This window comes from Equus caballus, chromosome 12 (genome assembly GCF_041296265.1).
Source record: "Equus caballus isolate H_3958 breed thoroughbred chromosome 12, TB-T2T, whole genome shotgun sequence".
NCBI classification, from domain to species: Eukaryota; Metazoa; Chordata; class Mammalia; order Perissodactyla; family Equidae; genus Equus; species Equus caballus.
The window spans coordinates 34,533,412-34,560,262 of NC_091695.1; the positions used below are offsets into that span (position 1 = coordinate 34,533,412).

At 53.0% G+C, this 26,851-nt stretch overlaps 2 protein-coding genes, 1 long non-coding RNA gene and 1 pseudogene across 5 annotated transcripts in view; 1 reads left to right on the forward strand and 3 right to left on the reverse strand.

The window, feature by feature from the left end:
* LOC138916697 (liprin-alpha-1-like) overlaps nt 1–13,887 on the reverse strand; it is a 109,062-nt gene extending 95,175 nt beyond the window's left edge. For 2 of the 3 annotated variants that reach the window (XR_011424022.1, XM_070229888.1), the window contains exons 1-6: nt 13,749–13,887; nt 13,218–13,328; nt 10,808–10,863; nt 6,628–6,697; nt 3,472–3,561; nt 1,160–1,331 (exon numbers count right to left, since the gene is read on the reverse strand). Coding sequence is in view for 2 of the 3 variants with exons in the window: in XM_070229888.1 (XP_070085989.1) it covers nt 1,160–1,195 (36 nt within the window). In the remaining variant the exon portion in view is untranslated. Of the gene's footprint in view, nt 1–1,159; nt 1,332–3,471; nt 3,562–4,974; nt 5,110–6,627; nt 6,698–10,807; nt 10,864–13,217; nt 13,329–13,748 lie in introns of those variants that run through there. The other variant, XM_070229889.1, reaches the window with a different exon arrangement.
* A 2,443-nt stretch (nt 13,888–16,330) lies between these two features.
* LOC138916527 (uncharacterized) lies at nt 16,331–17,313 on the forward strand. The gene is made up of 2 exons (XM_070229155.1): nt 16,331–16,471; nt 16,642–17,313. The coding sequence occupies exons 1-2, from the start codon at nt 16,331–16,333 to the stop codon at nt 17,311–17,313; spliced, it is 813 nt and encodes a 270-aa protein (XP_070085256.1).
* Nucleotides 17,314–17,706: 393 nt separating this feature from the next.
* On the reverse strand, nt 17,707–20,128 carry LOC138916414 (uncharacterized). The gene is made up of 2 exons (XR_011423654.1): nt 19,352–20,128; nt 17,707–19,257 (listed from the first exon to the last, which is right to left on the reverse strand). It is a non-coding gene; the product is annotated as an uncharacterized lncRNA (long non-coding RNA).
* Nucleotides 20,129–22,580: 2,452 nt separating this feature from the next.
* On the reverse strand, nt 22,581–24,256 carry LOC138916889 (olfactory receptor 5A1-like; annotated as a pseudogene).
* Between the last annotated feature and the right edge of the window lie 2,595 nt (nt 24,257–26,851).

Consider the following 26,851-nt stretch of genomic DNA (forward strand, 5'->3'; position numbering starts at 1 on the left):
ACAGCTACAAAACCAAACAAACAAAACTACTGAAAAGATAAATACATGAAAATCCCAGTAAAATATAATTTGACCAATCCTTCTAAGCTGTGGTAATAAAATTTGACCTAAACGAACTTCGTAATTTATAAGATTCAGAGGACAAAAAACTTAATGATTCTCTAACCCAACAGAGAAGGAGCATTATAGCCCTGCATAGCGCGAATTAGATGTTAAAAAGGAAACCCAGGGCCTGGCCCCGTGGCCGAGTGGTTAAGTTCGCACGCTCCACTGCAGGCGGCCCAGTGTTTCGTTAGTTCGAATCCTGGGCATGGACATGGCACTGCTCATCAGACCACGCTGAGGCAGCGTCCCACATGCCACAACTAGAAGAACCCACAACAAAGAATACACAACTATGTACCGGGGAGCTTTGGGGAGAAAAAGAAAAAAATAAAATATTTAAAAAAAAAAAAGGAAACCCAAATGTTTGGCTAATCAATCTTTCAGAAGGACTGACTAAGCCAAGAAGCCCATTAAGCTTGTCATTACTCATCTCCTAAGTCAGTGCTGCAGACCCATCACGAGAGTGTAAGTGTGCACCCACTCGGTCCACCTGAAAGCACCACAGAGGCACCTGTTATGAGCAAGTAAAACGGCACCAAGACAGCCCAGAGGCCCCTGGAACCCACGTACCCTCCACTTTCCTAGGTGCCGCTTTCCTCCTTCACCTGCCATGACACCTCACTCAGCTCCCGAAGGAAAGGCTCTGACACCCTGGTCCCAACGCCAACACACCGGGACTAACAAGTTCAGTGTGACTCTAAGCTTTGTAACTCTCATCCGCCAAGGACAAAGTTCCAAAGGGGTCAACCTCCAGTCTTCCACCCCCTAAAACAGACTGGATTTACAAAACACAGGTGTTCTAATAAAGGTGGTGTGTAAAAATATTTTCTCTGTGAAATCCATCCTATTTGTCCACTAAATTTCATTAGGATATTGGAAATATATGATGAAACCCATGGGAAATACACATTTAGCGAGAAATGGCTTAAGACGACAGGTCAGAAGGCACCACATAGCGGGGGTCAGATCAGTCATCGGAGAAGGCAACTTTCACAGGGCAACTTAACAGGGGCACCCTCTGCCCGGGGAACACCACAGGGGCCCCCCCCCGTACCTGCAGGATAGTGGCCCTGGGCCTCCGTGCTTTCATAGACGGCCTCTGGGGCGTAGGCCAGACCCTGCTGGCTATCGGCGTCCTGGTAGTCGGCGGCCTCGGTGCTGTACACGGGTCCCGGCTCGCTCACGGGGCCTCTGTAGCTCGGCTCGGCCTTGAACGAAGCCGCATCCTGGGGAAGAGCCAGGGAGACAGTTCACATGGGCCAGGCGGGTCGCTGCCACGGCCAAGGGAAACACACGGACCACTTCTCGGTCCAGCTGAGACCGAGCAAATGGACACGGAGAAGAGGAGGCAACACCTGCCGACGTGTGCAGACGGCTTCGATTCTAACCGTGCTAAGTGTGTTCAGAGGGACCACGTGGCACTTCTTCCTGAATAACCCCCATCCTCACCGCCCCCCAGCGCCCGCAAATCCTGCAGGAACTGGAACCCGCACGGCTGTCACGAGCTGAGCGCTTCTCAGGCTGTCGCCTGGGGCAGGTCTGGCCTGTTTCTTTTTCAGGTCCCAGCCCTCCGACGGCCACCCAGCAGCTTCACAATGTCACCCCATCACACGGCCAGAGCTGGCAAGGCCGCGGACGGCCGGGTTCTGTCCTAACCAAGTCCTCTGGCGGAGGGGCGGGAGGGAGGGAGCACCAGGTCACGTGCAGGAGGAAATCACCAACTCCCTGGTCACAAGCACCGGGACTTCCAAGCTCGAACCCAAGTCCTGAACTCCTGATCATCAACGGTGGCTTTCACCAGTGTTTCCAACGAGGGTCCTCCTGAAGGCGCCCTCCGGAGCCAGAGGCGGCGGGGCATGGGGAGAAGCTCCAGGAAGGGCCGGTGCTCAGGCACCAGCTCTCGATGGAGGGTGAGCAGCACAGTGCGTGCTGCCTGGGAGAGGTACTATGAAGGCCACAGAGAGGGCACTCCACCTCCAGGCCAGGTACCAGGAGTCACTCAAGGGTTAAAGAGGGAGGGACAGAGCCAGAGGCTCCTTTTGGCAAGGTCCCCCTGGATTCAAAGGGAACGGACTGGAGGATTAAAGGCCAGGCCATGGTGTGGGGGCACGAGCTGGCTGCCCGCACCCTCAGCTTAGTCATGTGGGGGCACCGTGAGCAGGTGGGCGCTACGGCGGGCATCCCACACTGGCAGCACCCTATTCTCCTATCTTCCAGCAACGCCACCTCTGCCCCACCCAGCACAGGGTTCCAGCAGGGCTGCTGATCTAGGACCCACCTCCCATCCCTGCCAGGGACAGCATGCCATCTTGGCCTTCTCAAGAACCAACTGCTCAGTGACGGGCCAGTAGTGGAACATGATGGGGGGGGTGGCTCAAGGTCCCCGTTTTCCATTGGATTACGAATTATAAGGCCACATCCAACACACCCGCCCAGAAGTCCAGAAGGACACGGCCGCCACACAGAGGGAACAGCAACACAAGGAGATGACCCTGGTGGTGATGAGACTGTGGACCTGAGGCCAGGCCTGCTGCCCCGGCCCACAGCTCTCCCCGCATCCTCGTCCCTTTATGCCTCAGCTGATATGAGTTAGTTCTCATCCCCTGCGACTCAATGATCTTTGAGGGCTAATGTCCAGGGAGAGAAGACGGGTGTGGGAACCAGGACAGTGGCCGCAGGGCCAGAGAAGGGATGGAATTCGGGGCTCAGCCGGGTATGGCCATGGACGGTGGTGGCAGGGGCGCTCCCGAGAGAGGGAGATGTGGAGACCCCGTGACGGAGCGAAGGAGAGCTGAGGCAGGCAGCTCAGTAACTCAGATCAGGAGAGAGCATGGGGATCCGTGTTAGCAGGCCCTGGGGACACAGGCAGGCACTAGGCACTGACGACACAACTGAGGAGAAAGGGCCAAGGACAGAGGCTCTGGAGCAGACACGTTCAAGAGGGGCTGAGGGAGGGGAGAGCTGCAGAGGGCTCCAGTGAAGCGAGGCCACGCGGGAGCAGCAGCTGGGTGCCACAGGATGCGGATTCTAGAAGAGCGGGGTCAGCGCAAATGCAGCATGACCACGTGAGCTCCGGACCAGAAGCCATCCACTCGGTGTTCGGAGACCCCACTGGGGGGCTGCGGGCTGGCTGAGGAAGGTGGCCTCGTCCAGGAGCCCAGTGAGGACGGCCATTCTCGGTGAGAAGCAGGCCGTGTGCCCGGGAGCGTCCCCCAGCACCAGGAAGCTGCTCGCCAAGCCGCCCTCTGTGGATGGGCACCTAGCAGAGCTGAGGAGGGAGCCCACGCCGTCCGCGGTGGCGGCACTGCCCCAGGAGGGATGGCTTCAAGAAGCCAGAGACTCACTCACAAACAACGGAAGACCCACCTCATAGACGGGGCTCGAAGGCGGCCTCTCCTGTGCCGGCTGAGGAGCAGGGGACGCGGGCGGGGTCTGCTTCCCGGCTCTGGCCTGCTCCTGTGATCGACAGACACGCAGCACTCAGAACACGCCTAGGACACTCTGGGTCACCAGGCCGCCTCCGCGGCAACACGGCTCCGGCAGAAAGAGCAGAGAGGACCAAGCACGGAGACCGAACACCAGCAGGTCTTAAGGGAAGTTTGCTCTGAAGTGAAGGTCACGCAGTCAGTCAAGTATTCTCAAGAACTAGGACCTCGGTGGCCCGTAATACTCCTGCTGCCACCACATAAGCCACAGGATTTACTCACTGTGCAGTCGGCAAGGCAACAGTACCACTACCCAGCTACAACCCCCGTCCCACCCAAACCCAACTCAGACTTTTAAAATGGACAGAATGTATTCTGCACGTAGTACGGACATGAATCTTTGGGGCTCAGAGCGAGGACTGTCATGGACAGAATACGGCCCCTAAACAAGCTGACATCCCAGGCCCCAGATGCTGTGAACACGTGACCTCACAGGGCAGAAGGGACCGCAGATGCGACGAAGTTAGGCATCTGAGATGGGAGACAATCCGGGATTATCTGGGTTGGCCCATGTCATCACGGGGTCTTACAAGAGGGGGACAGCCATGTGAGAGAGAGAGCAAAGCAGAGGGTGCAACGCGGACGGCCCCAGAAACTGGAGAAGGCCAGGGAACGTCGTCCTCTCCAGCCTCCAGAACGGACGCAGCCCTGCTGACCTGTTAGGACTTCTGCCCTCCAGCACTATAGACAGGAAATGAGTGTTGTTTTAAGCCACTAAACTTGTGGTCATTTGATCCAGCAGCTACAGGAACGAGTTCTGCCAGCTGGAAGGCTGGATTTTTCTCCAGGTTTCAGACGAGGAGACTGAGCTCCCGGAGAGGGTAAGTCACACACCCAGGGACGCATGCCGGCGAGGGGCAGAAGCGGAATCTGAGCCCTCTCCTCCCCACCCCCCAGGAGAGTCCCAGCACCACAAGTCACTTGGACGCACCCACAAGTACTTGAGGCAGCAGAGCGCCTCCTCGAAGGGGCTGTGCCTGGGCTGGGCGGCCGGGCTGAAGGTGGGCTTGCAGAGAGACCGGGAACTGCAGAGGCACAGGGCCACGGATTCGTCTATGAATCACTTCTAGAAACATGTCTCCAGGCCACGGGCTCTAGGACAGCCCCTCTCAAAGGTGGCAGGGTATAGGCAGACTCCTTCCCAGAGGCGGGCTTCCAGGATCTGAGAGTCAGGCGTACGTGACCCAAGTCAAACTCTCCTCGCCTGCCAGGAGGGAGCACTCAGAAGACATGTGCTGTCGGGGAGCCGAGTGCTCCAGCACCCTTCCACAGCCCAGGGGGTTCTGCTGGGAGCAGTACTGTGCCGACGGAGACTCGCTCTCACTGGGGAGGAGGAAGAGAGCAGACGGGTGGCAGGGGCTGGGGACAGAGAAGGACAACACACCCGAAGGGACAGCAGGAGAACCTCAAAAGGAGAGAGGTTAGGTGACGATGATCAAAAGTTTTCTTCTTCTCAAGCAGCCCATCCCTTCTGCATCTTGTGGATGCTGAGGCGACTTAGATGGCAGGGGTCAAACTTCTAAGGCAAAAAATGAGGAGGGCACTATTTGAAAAGAAGACCAAGATAGCAGGAAAAAATGCCTTGTAGTCTGTGAGCGTGTGTTCTGCAATGAAAGAAAGCTAACTTACAAGCAGCTTACTAAAAACTTGAAGGAGACATGTCTAAAAGTTTTCCAGCAATTAAGGAATAGTAAATGGTAACCGTAAAACTTGCTCTTATTCCGACTTCGCCGCACGTGGTAAGACAGCAGGGCTTATTTAACTCACGTCCTCCAGGTCGGCATTTTCTGTCTATTGCATGTTAATTTCCTCGACTATCCACGTTCTCAACATTCCCCCCCATGATTTCGGGCAGAACATCCACAGAGTTAAACACACCTTTACGGTTTATCAATGTTGCATGCATGACTTCAGACTCTACCTCGTCACTACCCCAAAAAGAGTCATGATGAGTGTCTCCACCCCCATTTCATGGACCAGAACATGAGGCACAGAACAGCGAGCTCATCTGTCACGGGTCGCCCAGTTGGTAGGCGAGAACGTAAGGACCTGAGCCTTCAGACACCAGCCCCCCTAGGACAGGTTGAGGAAGGAGGAGCCCACCCCTCCGGCTCACCTCCCAGGCTCCCGCTCCTACCTTCTCTGGTGGGAAACACTACAAACACTCACAGGAAAAGGCAGCAGACCCAGGCTGCAGACCCCTGGACTAGAAGAGGCCCTCACACGAGCAATCACCTGAAAGGACAGACTGCGGCAGCCTGGACCAGGCCCAAGGAGGAGAAGGAGCGAAGGAGAGAGTGCCTACTCCAGCTCACGCACAGGCGCTACAACACATCCCTCGGGTCACAGCCAGGGCCGACCGCGTCCAGGGGCACCAGCGAGCGTGTCTGAGCAGCAGGTGCCACAGGACCCTCCCAGAACGCGGTTCCAGCAGCGAGAAGGGCCCTCGCACACGTGCAGTTAACCCAGCTCTACTTTGGGAGGCACCCACCAAAGCAGATCCCCACGGCCGGAGAGCACAACACGCAGTGTGGGAAAGCTGCCTCTGACCCTCTGCAGGAATAAAGAGGATCTTCCCTCAAAAGGCAAGTCAATTGCTTTCCTGAAAATACACAGGAACGACTCTGCTCCCCATTCAGCTCCATCTCTCCACTCATGCTCCATCTGCTCCTGGTGCACATTCTGCCAACTACCCTTTTTTTTGAGGAAGATTAGCCCTGAGCTAACATCGGCCACCAATCCTCCTCGTTTTGCTGAGGAAGACTGGCCCTGAGCGCACATCCGTGCCCATCTTCCTCCACTTTATATGTGGGACGCCTGCCACAGCATGGCTTGCCAAGTGGTGCCATGTCTGCACCCGGGATCTGAACCAGCAAACCCCGGGCTGCCGAAGCAGAACGTGCGAACTCAACTGCTGTGCTACTGGGCCAGCCCCCCAACTACCCTTTGCCCTGAGCATTTTCCTGGGACAACCAAAGAGCGTGGAATTTCCTCCTGGAAAAACCACAGTGCCGGTAGGGGGTCCGCCAGGACTCACCTGCTTCGACAGGGACAGTCTACTGATACGTGGAGGCCACCTTGGCGACATCCTCAAAGGTTGAAGCATTCTACCGAGACAGGAAAGGAACATCAGGAAGGCACTGTTCTCTGCTCCTCACACCCCGTGACGGCTGCCACCTCACCCAGACGGCAAAGCCTGCCCTCGACCTTCCCAAAGAGCCCACCGGGGAGCCCAAAGCTTTCGTATCTCCTTCTCTGTTCTGCAAGTTAACTGAGGCATGAAAAGGGTTACGACACACACTTGCTGGTGACGACATGGGTCAGCGTGAGAAGAAAAAGTACACGGGTGAGGAGGGATGGACAGGCGGAGCACAGAGGATTTCTAGGGCAGTGAAAATACTCTGTAGGGCAGTGCAAGGGGGACACATGTCCTTACGCACGTGTGCAAAGCCACAGAACGTCCAGCACCAAGAGTGGACGCTAAAGTCAACCGTGGACTCTGGTGACGACGACCTGTCAGCGCAGGCTCGCGGACTGTACCCAACGTCCCAGCTGGCGGAGGATGCTGATGGTGGCGGAGGTTGTGCGTGGTGGGGGCGGGGGGCATATGGGAAATCTCTGTACCATCCTCTCAAATTTGCTAAAACTGCTCCAAAAAAAAAGAGTAGGAAAAAACCCAAAAGCATATCTACACCTGCGCAATCAGAAACCAGGTGCGGGTTCTGCACTAGCCCTCGCCCCGGGAGAGGACACAGTGCCGCAAGCCTCGCCTGGCCTGACCGTCCACATCCCCCACAAGCGTGAGTACGGGGGCCCAATTCTGTCAGACGACACTTTGAGCGACAGCTGCTCCTTCAAGGCTGATGCTGACGCAGACACTGATGCAGACAGGCTCTGGGAACCACGGGCCATCCTCAGTTTCTTCGTGAGCAACCACTTCCCAGTGACACACCTGGGGCGTGGGACAGTCACTGCCTTCCTGACACAAATCAAGGGAGCAGGGCCCCGAGGACGTGGACCTGAAGTTAGCGGGCACTGTCTGAGGGTGACTGTGAGTGGCAGCTCCCTCCCGTCCAGGCACAGGCTGAGCCCTGCGCGGAGTGCCGCACTCACGGGCCAGGCCCCCACCCTCCCCCAGAGCCCCGTTCTCCCTCCACAGCCACCCCACTCGGCCAGAGCACAGCTGTCCACCCACCCGTCTGCCATGCCCAGCCACAGCCAGCCTGAGAGCCCGGCGCCCGGGCCACCCTGGCCCCCCTGCCCCACTCTCCGAGTGCGACCGCTCAGCTGCCCTGACCAAGCGCTCTCCCTTCCCAGACCACCCGCCCACCAGACCGGGCCTCTGCCACCTCTCTCCAGAACAATCTCTTCTCACACTCACTCCCTGCCCTGCCCCCCACCTCCGGATGTCCCATCAGGCTCCTGCCTGCCCTGTGGCTTCAGGGGTAGGGGCGTCAGCACCCTCCCCATGGGCCCCTCCTGTCGCCCCCATCTGCCCAGCCCAGCCAGTTCTCCAGCACGCTGCCCAGAGCCAGTTCTCTGCCGTCACCTGGGGGCTTCCAGCAAACACGGCCCCCAACCTCTCATTCTCACTTGCAGCGTCCCCACCACACCGCGCCCGACCTCCTCCACAGCACGCCCCCATCACCAAGACCCGCTTGCCGACTAGAAGCTTCTCCCTCTCACCGCCCTCCTCTACGCGGCGCCTGCTCCTCCCTCCCCTCGGTCCAGCCTGGCAACTCAAGGTCACGACCTCTCCCAGGTCCCACCTGCTGGACACCCCTCAACCCGTTTCCATCCCCTATAGGGACTTCACACCCAAATCCCTCCACACGCAGCTCACTGGGACCCCGCGCAGCTCCCTCACCTTCCTAAGCCTCAGGCCGCCAACCGCACAACACGGACGCCGTCACACCACCAACAGGAACCACAGTCACCGTCAGACACAGGCTCACCCAACCTCTGCGCCAAGCCACCACGCTGCCTCGGTCGCAGGCCCCCTCGTCAGCCTCTACCGTCCACGGCTGCGTCTCAGTGACCCCACATTCTCCACCAGCACCACCTCACGGTCTCCCTCCACATGCCTGTCTACGGCCTGGGCTCCCCTACACGTTCTGGTCTCTTCCATCTTAAACAGAACCATCCCCTCGGCTGACCGCTGCCCAGCTCACAGGACCACAGTGGGCGGAGCGGGCCCAAGCTTGCCGACTCTACGACTGACCCTCCCCACACGGTGCGGGTCCCTGCAGGCCAGCTTCCCCCAACCTGCCCCCCAACACCCACAACAATGCCCTCACCAGGACTCCCGGGGCTACCACGTTGCTCGCCCAGACGTCGCCCCCACCAGCAGCACTGCTGGGCACAGGTGACCCCCCTGCCCCAAAGCTGTTTACCCTCAGACCAGCACCACCAGACCCTGTGGGCTCCCCCCACCTTGCTGGGTGCACTTCCCAGTCTCCTCTACCAGCCTGACTGCTGCCATCCCCAGGTGTGTCCCTGGGCCCGCTCACCACTCTGCAGGCTCTCCTCGCCTCCGACTTGACCCCGGCTCCGTCCACATCTGTGCAGTGGCCGTCTGCCTCTGGTCCAGCCACACTCTCGTCCACCTGCCCTGCTGGGTAGCCCACCCCGGACACACCCACAGCCGACTCAGCTACCCACCCCTGCTCCTCCCAGGCGCCCCAGCTCAGCAGAGGCCCACCGCCCACCTGGGGCAGTCCTGCCTGCCCCTGCCAGCCCTTAAAGCCGGGGGCTTTACCTCCCACCTTGCTGAGGTCAGTGCCGCTCTCCCTCTGCCACGAGCCCCTGCCCGAGCCAGCACCGCACCCTGCTCACACCGCTGAAGCCACCTCCTAACTAGGGCCACAGCCTCGCTGCTTCTCCGCAATCCACTTCCACACTGTGACCAGGGTCTTCTCAACACAGATCCCGTTTGTGTCACTTGCCTGCCAAACCCTTCGAGGGCCACTCAGGACTCATCTGATGAAGAACGAAACCTGACGTACGTAGTCTGCAGGGCTCCCCGAGATGGTCCCTCCCAGCTCCTCACCCCTCGGCCCTCCTCTGCAGTGAGACCCTAACAGTCTTTGCGGCGTCACCCCCACCCCCGCACACACGCTATGCCCCTGCTCTCCAGGCTCCTGGCCCATCTTCCCGGCATGCTCCATCCGTCAAAGCTGAGCCCAGCCTCTCACTTCCCCAGGACCCTTCTGGCCCCTCAGCCTGAGCCCTGGGCCTGCCACATGCTCCCAGGGCCCATGCGTGGTCACGTGGTGGAGCCCCTGGGTGACGGCCTCTGTGTGGTCAGCTGTGAGCCTGACAGCAGCAGAACTCCGTGAGGACTGGCCCTGCTCTCCTTGACCACAGGCCGGGCACAGGACCAGGCAGGACGGCCTCCGTCTTTGCTCAGGAGATACAAGCCACACGTGTCCTCGTGTGGACAACTCCACACCTGCTCTAAGTGTAGACTCTGCTATGGCTGGACCGTACGCTAGAAAAACGGCCGTCTGATACACTTAAGACTGACTCTCAGAGATCCGACACCGTGTGACAAAGTCCCCAGTGAGAAACAAGCGTGTTCCCCGGGACACCCGTGGGAGGCGGTGCTGTGGGCAGGACCTGCCTCTACACGGTCCCTGTCCCGTGGACCTTCCACCATGAACCATGATACAGATGTTCTAGACCCGCGCGCTCCCAGAGCCGCCGCCGCCACGCGTGCCTACTGAGCTCCTGACATGGACAGTGTGACCAAGGAGCTCAATTTCCAGCCGGTTTACCGCTAACTACTTTGGATTCAAACAGCCACACGTCCTCAAGGGTCTCGTGTTGGCCCCAGAGTCTAATGCCTGGCTTCCAAAGGTGGCCCCGCCACTTGCTGCTATGCTGTGGCCAAGCACTGAGCCTGCCTGGCCAGGGACCCCCAAATGCAAAAGGGGACAGGGACAAGTCTCTCCCCCACAGCACGACCATGTGGGGTACCGGAGAGGATGTCCGTGACCGGTAGACGAGGCCTGGCATACAGGTCAGCAATCGGCACCATCAGTGATGACACGTGCCCGACTTAAACGTTCGTGCTTCTGAAAACCTGAGCCACACCCCACCCCAGACCATCCACGGAGCCGTGCGCTGACACACCAAGAGCTCCACGAATTCCCGGACCTCCTAAATTCCCGAACACGGCAGCAGAAGACACTCAGGCCTGGATCTGGAATCCTTACCTTGTCCATCCGGTCCTTCTGGACCCCGTACTTTCCGCCGAATCCTTTGGAATAGTCTGCAAAGTGGCACAACACAACACTCACACTTAGGCTGAGGACCAGCGAGGTGCCCGGGGCAGAGGCATGCAAACAGATCCAGAAACAGCCCAAGAAGACGCACCCCGAGCAGAAAGAGACCAGAACCGCACCCCGCGCGGTCCTCACTTGCAAGTTGAGTTGGTTTCTACCCGTGGTGTTCAGCACACAGGCGGGGGAGAAGCAGAAAAGGGGTGTGCGCATGCGTCCCGTGCTCTCCTGAGGGACAGAGGGTGCCGTGTGGGCTGGCAGGCAGTGAGCCGAGGGCCCAGCACAGGCGCGGGGCAGCGTGCCACTCCAACAGCACAGTCCTCCACCTGGCACCGCTCCCTCCCTACTAGGACTAGGCAGAGGCTCGAGGCAGCTGTTTCCTTGCTTTTTAAAAGAAAAAAAAAAATTCCATGGGGAAATTCTACCAGCCAACTCTTAGGACGTAGCAACACAGATCTCCGTGACAGTCACACCGTCACACGGCCTTAAGGCCACGCAGAGCCAAGGCCGTCTCCGCGCAGGCTGCCGGATCAGCACCGGATCAGCTGCGTCCGCCGTCCCTCCCCTGAACACGGCCGTGTGTTCCCAACCAGGGGACGGAGCCTACGCTCTGCCCTGGCAAGGAGGACCGTCCTTGTCTTCCGCTCGTGTGTCCAGGTTCTAACGGCCAAGTCCGAATTTGGACAGCAATTAAATAACTGCTCTAAGGAGAAATGTGTTCACCGTGTGGACTCCCAACAGATACACCTAGAAATTTCCTGTGTCTTCTTAGCTTCCTGTACATACCGTTTAGCTCTGTGTGGGGAAGTTATACGTAGGTGGTGTCGTCAAAAAAACCAAAACAAACGAAAAACACCTCCCACCCCTGGTCAAAAAAACACCACCACGATGAAACAGAGACCACACAGAACACGGCTGCCCCTGCCCCTGCCCCCCGGTGACCCGCGCCTCTGGCTGAACTAAACATGGTTCTCCCCGTCTCAGAGGCAGTCAGGTGGCTTACTCAGTAGGTAAGTCACGGTCAACAGCAAGAGCTCCAGCAGAAGGCTGCTGGGAGACCAGGGACACCCCGCTCCAGGATGGAGCCACGTTATGGGTTTAGGGCAACACACCCTGCAAACTACGGCCATGTCTTGCCAAGCACAAACCCCATGGTGCCAGGGAACAAGTGAATGGGGGTGGGAGGAGTGCAGGCCACCATGGCTCCAGCATACACCTGGGTTTCAACGCCCGAGTGCCCCTCGAGGGCACAGAGGGTGCTGGCAAGACTGAGGCTGGAAGTCTGTGCTAGAAGTGGCCGCACTGGAGGGGAGGCGGGGGCGGGGGGTGGTGAGCAACGGTGCCTTGCTGGGACTCGTGCTTGGCCAGCCTCTCCTTGTAATCAAACCCCACAGCACAGGAGTCCTGCCTCTCGGGCTGAACACCAAATCTGCCTCCGAAACCAGTCTTATAACCTGGAAATCCACAAGCAACAGTGAAGAAAACCGAGAGAGGAAACACAGTTCGGTTAGAATCGTGGGAGCATGGGCAAGAATCAAGTACATCGTTTAGAGAAAGGAAAAGCTCTGCCAGGCTCAGGGGCTGCAGAGCCAGCTCGCAGGCTCAGCAACAGTCAAAACTGGGCTCAAAGGTTAGAGGGCAAACTCAAACTCTTAACACTCCAGCCAAGATCAGAGACCGGGTTAGGAACTGTATTTCAAGTAATTTGGGAAAGCCACTCCATGCTTTGAGGTTTCTTTCTAGGTCCTACCCACGCTACAGACAAGAGAACGCATCTCTGCGCATGTGAAGAAAGAGACACGTTATACACGAGGTTACTGCACGGCAACGCGTACCAGCCCCACCTCCATCTGTGCTGGCTGAAAGGACGGGGTGAGTCTGGGGCTCACTCAGAGGTCTCCCGTCCCCACGTGCTACTTTCCCAGGGACATGGTTCTGTCGTGGAAAGCACACACTCCCGGGCAGAGAGGAGGCATCCCCTTCCACAGCCTACAGCACGCTTTATCAGCACCAATTCATGGACTGGATAGCTGTCGGCCCTCTGGCCGCCCGCTGAGGGCAGAAAACAGCGTTCCCAGAGCTGCTGCAGGCAGTGACCGGCGCTCCAGAAGCCCAGTGACATGGGGCCTTCTCGCGGGAGCCCTCCCGTGGGAGGGGACGGGGGTTCCTCACTCCTCTAGCTGAAGGGCTGTCTCAAATCACGGGAGGGCTACGACAACCTCCCACACTGAAGACACAACACCACTGCTACAGAGACACGGCAAAAACACGGCACAGTGACGGACCTGGGAAGGGAAATAAACTCGGGAAACGATCCCAAGTAGGAGATTCAAAATGAAGGTACCTTTTTGGGATTCGTGCAGCTGCAATTTCTCCTGGTGATCCCGGCCAAGAGCACATTTGTCTTGTCTGTCTGTCTGCACACCAAATTTTCCGTCAAACCCTTTCACGTAGTCTAATGGATTAGAAAAAGGACACAAACTGGTATTAACGGATAGCCCGGGCAACAGAGAGAAAACATGTCTTTCAATGCACGTCAATACACACAATTCGCTCAATTCATCCCTTCTCTCTCAGATCTTCGGTAAAACTTTAGGTAACACTCATCAAGAGGCCCTCCTCATACAGCGTCTGGAAACTGACCCCATCTGTAATCCCAGCGTTCCGAATAAACGCAGACGGGACCCCACAGAAGCAGCGCCAAGCGATGCAGCTTAAGCAGCAACCGGAGCCCCACAGTCCCACCACTTACACACGCGACACTATTAGCACAAGCGGCACTGCTGGGGTGTCAGAGCCAAAACAACTGGCAAGAGTCGATCTCTCATGTAACAGCTGTGTTTCTGCTTTGCTGTTTTAAAGCTGGCTGCTTAACTGAGAGATGTCCGTATTAAGGGCTGCTGGTTACGCTCCGTCTCTGCCTGCTGCTCTGGTTACCACCCGTCCCGTTAACGGTCACCGGCTGGAGAGCTGGTAAGATGCAGGCACCTGTCTGGGACTCGTGCTTCTCCGTTTTGCCTTGATACTCAAAGCCGACGGCACTTTTATCCACCTTGTCCTTGTCGATACCGTACTTGCCACCGAAGCCTTCGGAGTAATCTAAAAACAAGGAAAGCAGTTTACAGGCCAGCAACACAACCAGCGAGCAAGCTGTGGATTCCAGCAGGCTTCAAGAAAGTACTTTTAACACTCAATTAAAAAAAATATAAACCAAAAATCTTTTAAGCTCACTATAAGATCACTGATACAGAAAATATCTAAAAGTCTTGCTCATATGTAATAACAGGACTAGGAAGAGTCCTATAAAGACAGCAGATTTATAACTGTAGCATCTTTCCTTCATTCCAAAAGACAGCATGGAGTAACAGTTTATTACAAAGCTTCTGGATCAGCACGAGCCGAGCAGACGGCTTTTAATGGGTCCCTCTGCTTCATGGACCAGCACAAGGAGAGGCATGCAGGGGTGCCTGCAAAGACAGGATAAACCTGGAACGCCCTCCAGAAACACACGCCCTCCAGAAACGCCAGTGGAATGGTTCCCTCTGCACTAAAGGAGGACTCCATCGTGGGCACGTCAACGCACGAGCGCGCGGAGCAAACCCCTTCCGCAAAGGCCTGGGGCTGCCGAGGAGCCTGCCTGCCCAGGCACTTGGGGCTGTGCCCCCGACCTCCCAGAGTGGCATTTCCTCTGCCCCAGAGGCCTCTTGGGGAGAAAGTCAGTGCAGACTGTAAGGCATCCAGCAGCAGGTCCTGAGGAACTGGGTGCGCGTGGGGCAGAGGAGCACAGGTCTGCTCCAAGGAGGGAGGGAGAGAAGGCAGTGACAGCGACCCCGTGCTGCAGGCCACCTGCTGTAACGGAAGTGACGCCTGCGGCAAAGGGACACTGGGCTGGCCCACGGCCAGCTCCTCGCAGAAACGCCAAGCCAGTGGGGTTTCCAGTGCTGGGTTTTGGTTTTGTTCTTTAAAGAAACCTGGGATTTTTTTAAATACGTGAGCTCTCAGTTTTTATATGTTGGCAATCATTTTAAAAAATCTAAATGTACAGGCCAAACAAAACAATGAGGAGAACCAACGGTTCATGGCCTCTGCAGGAGGGGCTGAATCTAACGCCCTCCACCTACAGCCCTCGCTGGGTGACGGCAGTAAGGGACCCGCGAGGCCGCCACAGCGAAGGAAGCCAGCACGGCTTCTGAGGACAATCTGGCAATCTATCGAAATTTTAATTCAGTGTTCTCTGACCCAATTATATTTCTAGGAATTTACTCTTGAATAACCACTTACGTACATAAGACACAGGGAGAAGAATACTCATGCAGTCGACTTTTAACATCGAAAATTGAAAATAACCTAACTTGTACATTCCACAGAGGAATGGTTACATAGACTACGGGATCTTCCCACCACAAGGACTGAGCAGTCACCAAAAACGCGACAGACCCCTACGCTGACCTGAACGGAACAACAACGGCCAAACATTTGAGTTAAAAAATCGTGTAACTATAACGTGACCCGCCATACACAGGGGAAACGCCCCAGTGCGCATGTCTGTAAGCGTGTGGGAAGCAGCGGCGAGGGGGCAGGCCGCGCGGTGGACCGGCTGCGGGGCGCCGCCCGGGCGGACCTTGCTGCGACTCGTGCTTCTCCGTCTTGCCCTGGTAGTCGAAGCCCACGGCGCTCTTGTCCACCCGGTCGGCCTGCACGCCATACTTGCCGCTGGAGTAGTCTGTGGAGACACGCAGCAGTGGGCATGGGAGCAGATATGAGCTAACCCGGCGCTTGGTTGAACCAGAACAGAAACGACTCGCGGTGTGACTCAGCAAGAGATCAAGCACACATTCTAAAACACACGAGCAACCCAGTATCACCCACGCGTGACGCTCGACTCAGTCTACAGCGTCCCTTTCACCTGTTAGGGGCACTTCGTTCCTGATGGCAGACGTGAACTGCGTTCCCACCTCGGAAGTTCACCGTTCAGACACTTTCTGAGCACCGACTGCACGGCAGCGAGCAAAGGTCTGAATCACCACTTACATACACTCAAAAGTGTTTCAAGAATAAGTCTAACAAGATGCTTCCACTACAAGTCAGCTGTGGGGCGGGAACGGGGTGGGGGTAACTTCCAGTTCCTGGGGGGCAAAACCAACTCTGCATCCCTTTGGCTCCTTCTTCCAGCGGGTCTGAAAGTTGCCTCTAGGACTCTGCCCGGCTCCCTGAGCATCTGGGAGCACCTTTCCAACCAGAGGAGAGTCAGGACTGCGCCAGGGGCTCAGCCGCGCTCAGCCACGGGCAGGGGGGCCCACCGATCCACAGCCCTGGGATCTCAGCCCTCGCCAGCCGCCAGCCGGCGCCCGGCTGAATCCCGCGGTCAGGGCCTGGGGGATTAGCCAGGCAGAGCGCCGCGGGGCCCAGGCAGCCCCGCGCCAAGCGGAGCGCCCGGGGAGGGCGCACTCAGTGGTGATGCCGCCAGCGCTGCGATCAGCGGGAAACGGAACCCCCCCCATCCCACCCCCGCCCCCAGGCCCGACACGTCCACAGACCGCGGGCGGAGGAAGCCCCGCACCCGCTCCAGGGAGGCCGCCCGCGGAGATCGAGTTCCTGGTGCCACACTCAGGCGATTCCAACAGAGGAACCAAAAACCCAGAAGCACCTTTCTGCTGATTTCCAACACAGCCAGAAGAGGGATGGCTACAAATTTAGAGCCTCTCGGCCGTCTGCAGCTGCGCGTGTCGCTGCATTTCCAGTGACCTGATTGCTAAACCTCCCTGTAGGTGCGGGCCTGGCCGCAGGAGCCGCGGCTGCGACGGCCCCGCCCGGGCGCCAGGGAGACCCCGGCCCCTCTCGGTCCTCCCCGGCAGGGCCCCACTCCTACCTCGCCCCGCTTGGACCCAAACCACTCCCTGTCGGCCCTCCATCCCCTTCCCCTAAACCCCAGGGCCCTGATCCCGTCGCCCCCGATCCCGGACCCCTGCCCGCAGGGCCCCTCTCCTACCTCGCCCGGCTTGGACCCCAGCCCCTTCCCCTCGGCCCTCCACGCCCCTCCCCTAAACCCCTGGGCCCTGAGCCCCTCCCCCCGGATCACACCCCCTCCCAGCATGGCCTCTCTCGCACCTAGCCCCCCTCCGACCCTCGGCCCCTCCACTCTCTCTTCTCCTAGCCCCCGGGTCCCGGGCACCCTCTCAGACCCCAGACCCCCTCCCCGTCTGGCCCTCTCCTCCCCTTCCTCCCTGCAGCCCCGGCCCCTCTCCTTCGGACCCCTAAACCTCAGAACTGCCCCTTCCTCCCCGACACCAGGCCCTCCCCACCGCTCGGCGCCCCGCCCCTCACCCCGCGGCCCCCCGGCCCCCACCCCTCGGCCCCCGGCCCCGGCTCCCCCGCCTGGGGAAGCCTCGCCCGCGCTCCCCCCGCGGCCGACCCGAAACCGCGAGCGGAAGAGCGGCTAGACCGCTGCAGCCGCCGCTTCCTTCCCTTTTCGGGGCCCAGGGGCGCCCCAGGAGCGCCGCGGAGGGGCCGGCCCCCCCCGCCCGGCGGAAGCCGCGCTCGCTCACCGCCGCCTGGCTCCGTCCGGACCCACTCGACTCCGACTCCGGCTCCGGCCCCGGCCCCGGCCCCTGCAGCTGCGCGCCCGTCGCTCCCAGGCGCCCTGCTCCACTTCCGGTTCCTCGGGTGGGGGCGGGGCCTCATCCGGGTCCCGACGAGGCCCCGCCCCTCCCCGGCACGTCGCGCCCCTCGCCCGGCCGCCTCCCTCGCGGGCGTGCGCGGGCAGCGCGGGCCGAGCTCCGCCGGGGTGCGAGCCTGCAAAGCACGCGTGGAAACTGTCTGTTCCTACACGCAGAGTCAATGTACGGAGCGAAGGCTCCAGAAGGAGGTTTCTTTTCTCTTTTTTGAGAAAGATTAGCCCTGAGCTAACATCTGCCACCAATCCTCCTCTTTTTGCTGAGGAAGACTGGCCCTGAGCTCACATCCGTGCCCGTCTTCCTCTACTTTATATGTGGGATGCTTGCCACAGCATGGCATGCCAAGCGGTGCCATGTCCGCACCCGGGATCCGAACCAGCAAACCCCAGGCCTCCGAAGCACAATGTGCGAACTTAACTGCTGCGCCACTGGGCCGGCCCCCAGAAGGCGGTTTCTTGACTGAGTGACTGGGAAGAATGAGGGGTTTGTAGGCTTAATGAGGAAGTCAGAACTGGAAGGAGGGGAACTAACACTGGGGAGGCAGCCTGCGGGCCACGTGGCTTCTGCCCCTCAGGAGAGTGTGTGGCCCAGACCAGCTGGCCACATAGCGATTGTGGATACAAGGTAATCCTTTTAATACAGGATGGTTCATTTTTCCCTGGAAACAGCTTTATGAGTTGAAAATTATTTTTAAGAGCATCTTATTGAGATGTAATTTGCATAAGATATAATACACTCGTGTACAATTCTGTGGTTTTTAATATAGTCACAGGGTGGTGTAACCATCACCACGACCTAATTTTAGAACATTTTCATCCCCCCCCCAAAGAAGCCCACCTTGTTAGCAGTCAACCCCTGTGCCCCGCTCCCCCCCCCCCCCGCCCGCGCAAGCAGCCACTCATTACTTTCTCTCTGTGAGGTGGGTATTGTTGCTTCCGTTTCCCAGATGAGGACAGCCAGAGCTCACTGGGGCTTTCAGCGGGAGGGTGGCGTGAGCCGTTTGTGACACCCAGATCCATCCAGCCTCTCTATGGAGAACAGACTGCTTCAGAGTCACATCCGGCGAAAAGGCAAAAGGCGGCGCCTGTCTCCCCTTTGACACACCGTGTCAGGAGAGTGTGTGGCAGAGACTGGCTGGCCAAGTAGCATGACAGATACAACGTCAAATTTGGAAAGCGAAAAGGTTTAGCCGTGCTCAAAAACAAGTTGAATGTCTCTGTGGACCGGAAGTGAATAGAAATGTGACGTGGGGGGCTGAGGCTGTAGGCCTGCTGGGCCCGGGGCGCCCACCCTGGTCCAAGGAGCCGAAAAGGCAAATGCAGTGAGGACAACCTGCCCAGCCCACACAGGACCCCAGCGGGCCAGCCCCTGTGGCATCCACACCACCACGCAGGGCGGGATAACTCGGTGTGGCAGAGAGTGGATCCCCTGCCCTCCTTCTGGACTCACTGGGCCTCTGGCTGCCCAGCTCCACATCTCCCAGCTTCTCTAGGTGACGGGTGCGGCCACATAGCCAGGATCTCACAATGGAACATCAGAGAGGAGGATATGCACTGCTTTCTGGCCCATAAAAACGCCCGCACGGCTTCCCCCTTACCATAGGTTGGGATGACGGCAAAGATGGATCCGTGCCCGTTGCTGCTGAGACGAATTACAACCAAGGTTGTGGCTGAAAAAATGCAGATACTTACAGTTCTGGAGGCCGGAAGTCTGAAATCAGTTTCATTGGGCCAAAGTCAAGGCCAAAGAGAGACCCCCAAGGAAGAGCCCGCTGCCCCTTCCAGCTTCTGAAGGCCACCTGTACCTGCATTCCGTGCCTCGGGGCCTCTTGCTCGAGTCACTGAGACTCAGGCTTGTGTTGTCACATCTACTTCCTCTCTGTGGTGGAATCTCTCACTGCCTCCCTGTTGTGGGGACCTTGTGATCACACTCAGGACCCAACCGGATAATCCAGGAGAATCTCCAGAGTCCCTTTTTCCATATAAGGTAATATTCACGTGTTCTGATGATTGCCGAATGGACATTCTCGGGGGCCGTTATTCAGCCAGCCACATTAAGGTGACAGGTAGACCTTGGAAGCCATGTGCTGGAGACGGCAGAGCCCCCACTAGCCTGGGTCCCTGCGAGACTGAACGGAACAGATCTTCCTTACCATCCCCTCCTCCTCCTCTGTCTGACCGGGAACATACACCCTGGCCTGTTGCATGAGATGGAAATGAAATCCTGTGTTTAAGACATGATCTGCGCAGTCAATTTGTTACAGGTGTCTGGCCCACCCCAATACAGAGAGCTTGGAGGCGAGTGCAGAACAGGAAGACGGGCAGGGCCCCACACCGAGGGAGGAAGAGAAAAGCAAAACAAAACACTTCCCACTTGTTATAAACCAATGTTGCCGCAATTAAAAAAAATAAAGTAGGGGCTGGCCCCGTGGCCGAGTGGTTAAGTTCTCACGCTCCCCTGCAGGCGGCCCAGCGTTTCGTTGGTTCGAATCCTGGGTGCGGACATGGCACTGCTCATCAAACCACGCTGAGGCAGTGTCCCACATGCCACAACTAGAAGGACCCACAACGAAAAATATACAAATATGCACTGGGGGGGGGTCTTTGGGGAGAAAAAGGAAAAAAAAATCTTTTTTAAAAAAATAAAGTAAAAAATATTTTAAGAAACACTTCCCACTTAAAAGGGAAAAGAGTTAGAGGGAGAAAACTCCCCAGGCTCTTGCTCTCTGGAGTCACGTTTACCATGGAATTATTCCCCTGCTAATTTTTCATGCCCCACTTTGCCATGTCCCTTCTAATTCAATTCCACACTTCCTCATGGTCCTACTATGATCTCATGATTATAGCTTTTCTTTTAATGAACTTGGAATCATTTGTGGTGGAAAGGACCTAGTGATCATCTGTTTCAATACCATTAATTTCCAGGTGGGGACTAGAAGCCAGTGGATCTAAGAGATTTGCCCAAGATGACACAGCTGGCTGGTAATATAACCTGACAACAGTAAATTAGATATGTGGACACTTTTACAAAGCACTTTCATTTTAGACAAATACATACATGCACTTTCTCAAATACCTAACCTGAATCAATCATCTCAGCAGTCCTATGAGGCATACATGGTGTGATTTACTATGCATAAGTGAGGAAATCACAGCAAAAAGGAATACAATAAAACTAATTCATGATAGAGCCATGACTTATTGTGGTTAATACCATGGGCATTGGTGTCAGCCAATCTGGGTGGAATTCCAGCTTTCCATTTATTGGTTGTGTGACCTTGAGCAAATTAACCTCTCCAAGCCTAAGTATATATCACCTATTAAATGGGGCTAATAATAGTAGCTACTTCATACAGCAGTTTTTCATAGAATCAAATCAGATAATGCTCATAAAGCACTTAGCCTGTGAGGTACACAGCATGCCTCCCATTAATAGCAGGTTTAATTTGTGTGTTCTGAATTGGAGTTCTTTACAACATATTATGCTGCATTACTAATCCTTCATTAAAAAATATCTGTTTAAGATCATTCTCACAAACGTTTCTTGTCTTTTTTTTTTTTTTTTTGGTGGAGATCATCTACCCTGTCATTACTAGGGAAACAGAGATGTTTTAGGAAGGTCTCATTCTTGGTTTGCTCTATTTCAGTTAATATTAATTCTAGAGAGAGAGTGGTGGGTGGGGCAATGAGTTAATTATTTAATTTAACTCTTCCTAATAGGTTAGTAGTCAGATATTCCCACAAGTAAGAACTGTAATAGATTAATCTTTTAAATTGAACAGATTCTGAAGATGTTTTTAAAAATATAACACCAAAAGTATAGAATTAGGGCACCCATTCAAACCATGGAGAGCATGTTTCTGGTCAATAAGAAGCATCTATGCTCCACAAATTAAATTTTGTGAGACTTAAGATGAATTGTGGCTACTCTGGGAAGAACATGGAAGACCTCAATATGCTCAAAGCTTCTATCTGTAAAATGTGGATAATTTCTCAACTGCCAACTTCATATGGTAATAGAAAAAAATCACATCCATGCAATTTAACTATATGAAGTGTAGAGTATTGTATAAATACTAATGTAATATATGTGAAGCTTACTATTTAAATTCTCCTCTAGGGGCCAGCCCTCTGGCCGAGTGGTTAAGTTTGTGCACTCCGATGTGGCAGCCCAGGCTTTTGCTGGTTTGGATCCTGGGCATGGACGTGGCACCACTCATCAGGCCACGTTGAGGTGGCGTCCCACGTGCCACAACTGGAAGGACCCACAACTGAAATATACAACTATGTACTGGGGGGATTTGGGGAAAAAAGCAGAAAGAATAAAATATAGATTGGCAACAGTTGTTAGCTTAGGTTCCAATCTTTAAAAAAGTAAAAAGTAAAAAAATTCTCCTCTAAAAGTATATGTCCATTTAAATGTTCTTTAAATTCTCTTAGTTGGACTGGAGTCTACATCATACCCCCAAGTAAACTGGCTTTGCTGCTCCCTGGTCAAACTTAAGGTCCAGGAATATTTGGGAGACTCAGATCTCTGGGACTCAGATCCTGTCTCCCTAGACACACCATGACAGCCTGCATTTCTGAGGTCTTGCATGGTCTCTGGTAAGCTACCATAGAGCAGGCTACAGGCCAACTATGACCAGAAGTTGTTAACTTTGACTTCTTTCTAGCCTCTGAGAATCTCTCTAACTCTTGACCTTATTGTGCCCCTTCTTTCTACCATTCCTTTCACCCATACCTTTTTCAAAATTCGCTTCACAAGGAGGCTCAATGAGTAAGATGGAAGGAACAAGCTTATTTGGGAATAAAGCCAGATCAATCTTTCTTCTTCTCCTCTCCTGTCATATTTTATCTTTCTCTGTCTTTCCTTCAGTCTTTCTATCTCTCTCTTTCTGTGTCCCTCCCTCTCATACTCACTCTCTCTCCCTCTTTGAGGTGGAGATTAAAAGTACTCATTTTAAAATAATTTTTAAGTTTCACAACTTGATTTTATACATTATTTTATTTTATTGAAATACATATAAAAGCTTAACAGTTGAAAATGAATAAAAGACATTTTAAAAATCATAGGAGAAAGACTGTGTGGATTCCTAGGTTCTTGTCTATCTCTGCATATAATGTCTATCAGAACCTCTGTTCTCAAAATATGGGGTTTACCTACGTGGGTATAATCCTGGGAACAAACCTTTTAAACTAGATTCAATGTTCATAACACTGCCTCAAACTGATCGCTTGGTAGTGTGAGCTAAATATGATGGCACCAGGAATCAAGAGGTGAGTTTTTCACTTCTCTCTATCTAGCTGTTGTATGACCTACAAAAAGTTCTTACATGTTCTTATCTCTATTTTCCTTATAGGGGAAATAACACCTGCCCAAATATTGTTTTTATGGAGATAAATGTGTTACTCTCTTTGTCATCCTCTTGAGGGCCTCTTTGATCTCCTTGTTCCTGAAACTATAGATAACAGGGTTTAACATGGGGATTAGGATAACATAGAACACTGACAGCACCTTGTTTTGCTTCTTGGAGTGGCTAGAGTTAGGATGCAGGTACATAAAGAGGCTTGTGCTATAGAAGATTGTCACAACTACTAGGTGGGAGGCACAGGTATTGAAGACCTTGGCACTACCTTTGATGGAAGATAGTTTCAGGATGGAAGCTACAGTGATTGCATGAGATAAGATGATTACCAAGAAGGAACCAAACCCACAAAAATAGATTCGAGAGACAGAATCATTTGGCTGATGTAGGAATCAGAACAAGACAAAGAAATAATCTGGGTTACATCACAGTAGAAATTTGGAATGATATTGGGCCCACAGTAGTAGAGACGAAAGCAAGAAACTGTTTGAACTAAGCTACCAAGGAAACCACTCCCATAGGCCCCAGCAATCAACTTATGACAGAGGCCAGGAGCCATGATGCTCGAGTACTGCAGAGGCCTACCGATACCAACAAATCTGTCATAGGCCATGGTGGCCAAGATGCAGCATTCAGCCTGACCCATCCAGCACCCAATAAAATACTGGGTGGCACAGGCAATGAAGGAAATGTTTTTTTCATCTTTTAAGAAGTCTGAAAGCATTCTTGGGCTATTTGAAGAAGAATAACAGATGTCTAAAAATGATAGGAAACTGAGAAAAAAGTACATAGGCGTGTGCAGGTGGGAGTTCATCCTGATTACGATGATAAGACCCAGGTTCCAGATTAGAGTCATAAGGTAGATCCCTAGAAAGACTGGGAATAGTACACGCTGCACCTCTTTTTCATCTGAAAGTCCCAGGAGAACAAACGTGGACACAGAAGTCTCATTTCTATTCCTTTCCATGGACATGGTTAGTGTCATCTACTGACAAAAAGATGACAGATGGAAATTATTTCATTCTCAAAAAACAAAAACAAGTATTCTTCGTCTTTTTCCAGTCATGCAGCTGACTAAATATACAACTTAAATCATCATGTTGAGTTAATCTGTCTTCCACGCATGATTACTAAACTTAAATGAACAATTCCCTTCAATAAACATTCTCATTCTCTTTGGGGACAAAAGACAGTAAATTGGCATTATGAGTACATTATCCTCTGAAATGTCTTAATTTCATGTTTTAACTTCCTAGAATTCACAAATATATGAGAATCAGAAATAGACAAAACTGGTGAAAACTGCTATCTCTCGATATGGTGAAACGAAAATTCTCCTCACACATGGCTCTGATGTTAATCAGTGCTTGAAGAAGTCCCTGAATCATGAGGCTTCATGCACCAAATGAGGATGCTGGAGTACATGTCTTTTAAAATCTCCTTCGGGGGCAAGCCCTAGAGGCCTAGCGGTTACGTTCAGTGCCCTTCACTTAGGGTACCTGGGTTTGAATCCTAGACACTGACCTACACCATTCTTCTGTTAGAGGCCATGCTGTGGTACAGCCCACATAAAAAGAAAAAAAGGGGAAATATTGGAAATGGATGTTAGCTCAAGGCAAATCTTCCTCAGAAAATAAATAAATAAATAAATAGAATCTTTGGAACCAAGATTCCACTAAACTGTAATCAGGGAGGGTGGACTATCTTGTAACTGCCTTTCTGTTTTCATAAAACCATCTGAGATCTAAAAATAATGCCATAGAATAGTGGGAAGAGTCAGAGACAAGATATAGTTTGGAAATGGATGTGAGTTGAACAACTTAATGATTCTAGGAAAGCACCTGAGAAGTTAGATAAGATAAGTTTGAAAGAGCCATTATGCTCCTTTCTTTGCAGGTGCAGCTTTTTCTTTCTTCAAATCAGAGATACTTATAAGTTAAATTATCTAAGACAGCGACTCTTGATCTTCTTTGAGTCAGTGATACATTTGAAAATCTGTTACAAAGTCTGAACCCTGTACCCAGGAAACTGCAACCACTTATCACCTCTGCATATGGTTTTATTGGATTCTCTGTCACCCTCAAGTCTATTCATGGTTCCTAGATTCAAGACTTCTGTAGAAGTAGAGTGATTTGAACTCATGTAAGGATGAGGATGCTTAGGCAAGGGATATGGGGATTAGAAAACTGAGGCAGGATTTCTGGAAGTCCTTTCTCTTTTTCTCCTTGGAGCCAGTCCAGAGAAGTTAAGCACTAAGTCTTCAGGCCAAACAGTAAATAACCAAAATAATATTTTTGCATAAGACACTGCATGCCCTCTTCAAGATGCAATAGCTGTCATCTCTTCAGGTGGTCATTAGAACATCTCCAGCACAAGTATATTTTTATTCAGATGAACTCAAACTAGAAAGAAAATCATGGGAAGCCATGAAACCTAGAAAATATATGTCACATGTAGCTGAGAGTTTTGTGTTTGCATAAAGTAGAAGTCTTGGAGATTGCCCTGGAGAAAGACTGCAACATTAGTGGAATAAACTATGTCTATAAACTACAAATACCTGTCAGTATTAGCCATCCAGAATGACTTTCTTTTCGCCAATCATTTCCCAGCCTTCTAGGACCAAAAATGAACAATATGAGAAAATCCCCATTGAAGCATAAGGCTGTAGTCTGAGAAGTGAGGCAGACGGGTTCATTTCCCAAAATTAGATCTGTCTTTGCTTCATGGTGAACTCTTTTGAAAAGTATTCTGAAGGAAGGAAGTTACTAATTAGAAAATAAATGCAAGATTTGAGATCAATGTGGAAGGAAAAATGGGAGCAGACAGAATGTGTACAGTCATGTGCCACGTAACAACATTTCAGTCACCAACAGACTGCATAAATGATGGTGATCCTGTAAGACTAGTACCATATAGCATAGGTGTGTAGTAGGTATACCAAGTAGGTTTGTGGAGGTACAGTCTATGATGTTCAGACAAAAACGAAATTGACTAATGATTCATTGCTCAATGTTTCCCCACAATTAAGTGATGCATGAGTGTATTGATCGTGCCAGACTTAGGTGTGGTTCTGTCCACAGTGAGACTGAATAGAAAGAGAATTTTGTGAGAACAGAGCAGAAAACTGCATTCTTCATCATCATCGCAGTCATCATCTTAACCAACAATCATGACAACAAAAAGATTGATTTTACATCTACGATATATTCTGTTCATCTTCTACTCACGGAGGTATTCACAGCTTCCTCTAATGTCCATTCATTCAATAAGGTAAACTTAAGCCTGATGTGCTATCTATCAAACACAGGTAATATTCTGAAATTGTCTTTATATTTCTAGTATATGCCTCTGGAACCACAATTAAATGTCTGTCATTGAATCTTCTTGCTCTACCCTCCACTTCACTCAAACATCCATTATTTGTATTTCTCTCCTGTGTTCTGTTTAATTTTTACAGATCTCTCTTCCAGATAATTTATTCTATCATAAGTTTTGCTAACTGGTTGTTTAATGCATCTGTTTAATTTCACATTTCAGTGATAATATTTTGTTTTCTCTCTAAAGGTTTCATTTTGTTCTTTTCCTGAGTGGTCATCTTTGATAGTCTCTTATTCTTTCATCATACTTTCCATAGCATCCATTATTTAAACATATTAAACATATTTATTTCTTATTAATATCTAATAATTTAACTACATAGTTTTGCAAATCTGATTTTATAGTTTGATGTTATAGCTGACTCTTAGCAAGGTATCTTGTATTTTTGTCTGCTTAGTGATTTTTTTTTATCTTAATTTAGCATTTAAAAAAAATTTATCTGTGGGAATCACTGAGGCTTGAGTTTAAAATGTCTTCCTTCAGAAATGCTTTATATTATTTCTGTCAGATACCTTAGGGGCAACACCAACACAGAATCCCTTTAAACAAAAATTTTGACTT

What these genes read in the sequence shown, in the direction of transcription:
- LOC138916527 (XM_070229155.1), top strand. Translation starts at nt 16,331, where the DNA reads ATGCCGCCAGCGCTGCGATCAGCGGGAAACGGAACCCCCCCCATCCCA. An exon ending in CCGCGGAGATCGAGTTCCTG is followed by an intron (nt 16,472 to 16,641) that starts GTGCCACACTCA and finishes ACCTCCCTGTAG; the next exon opens with GTGCGGGCCTGGCCGCAGGA.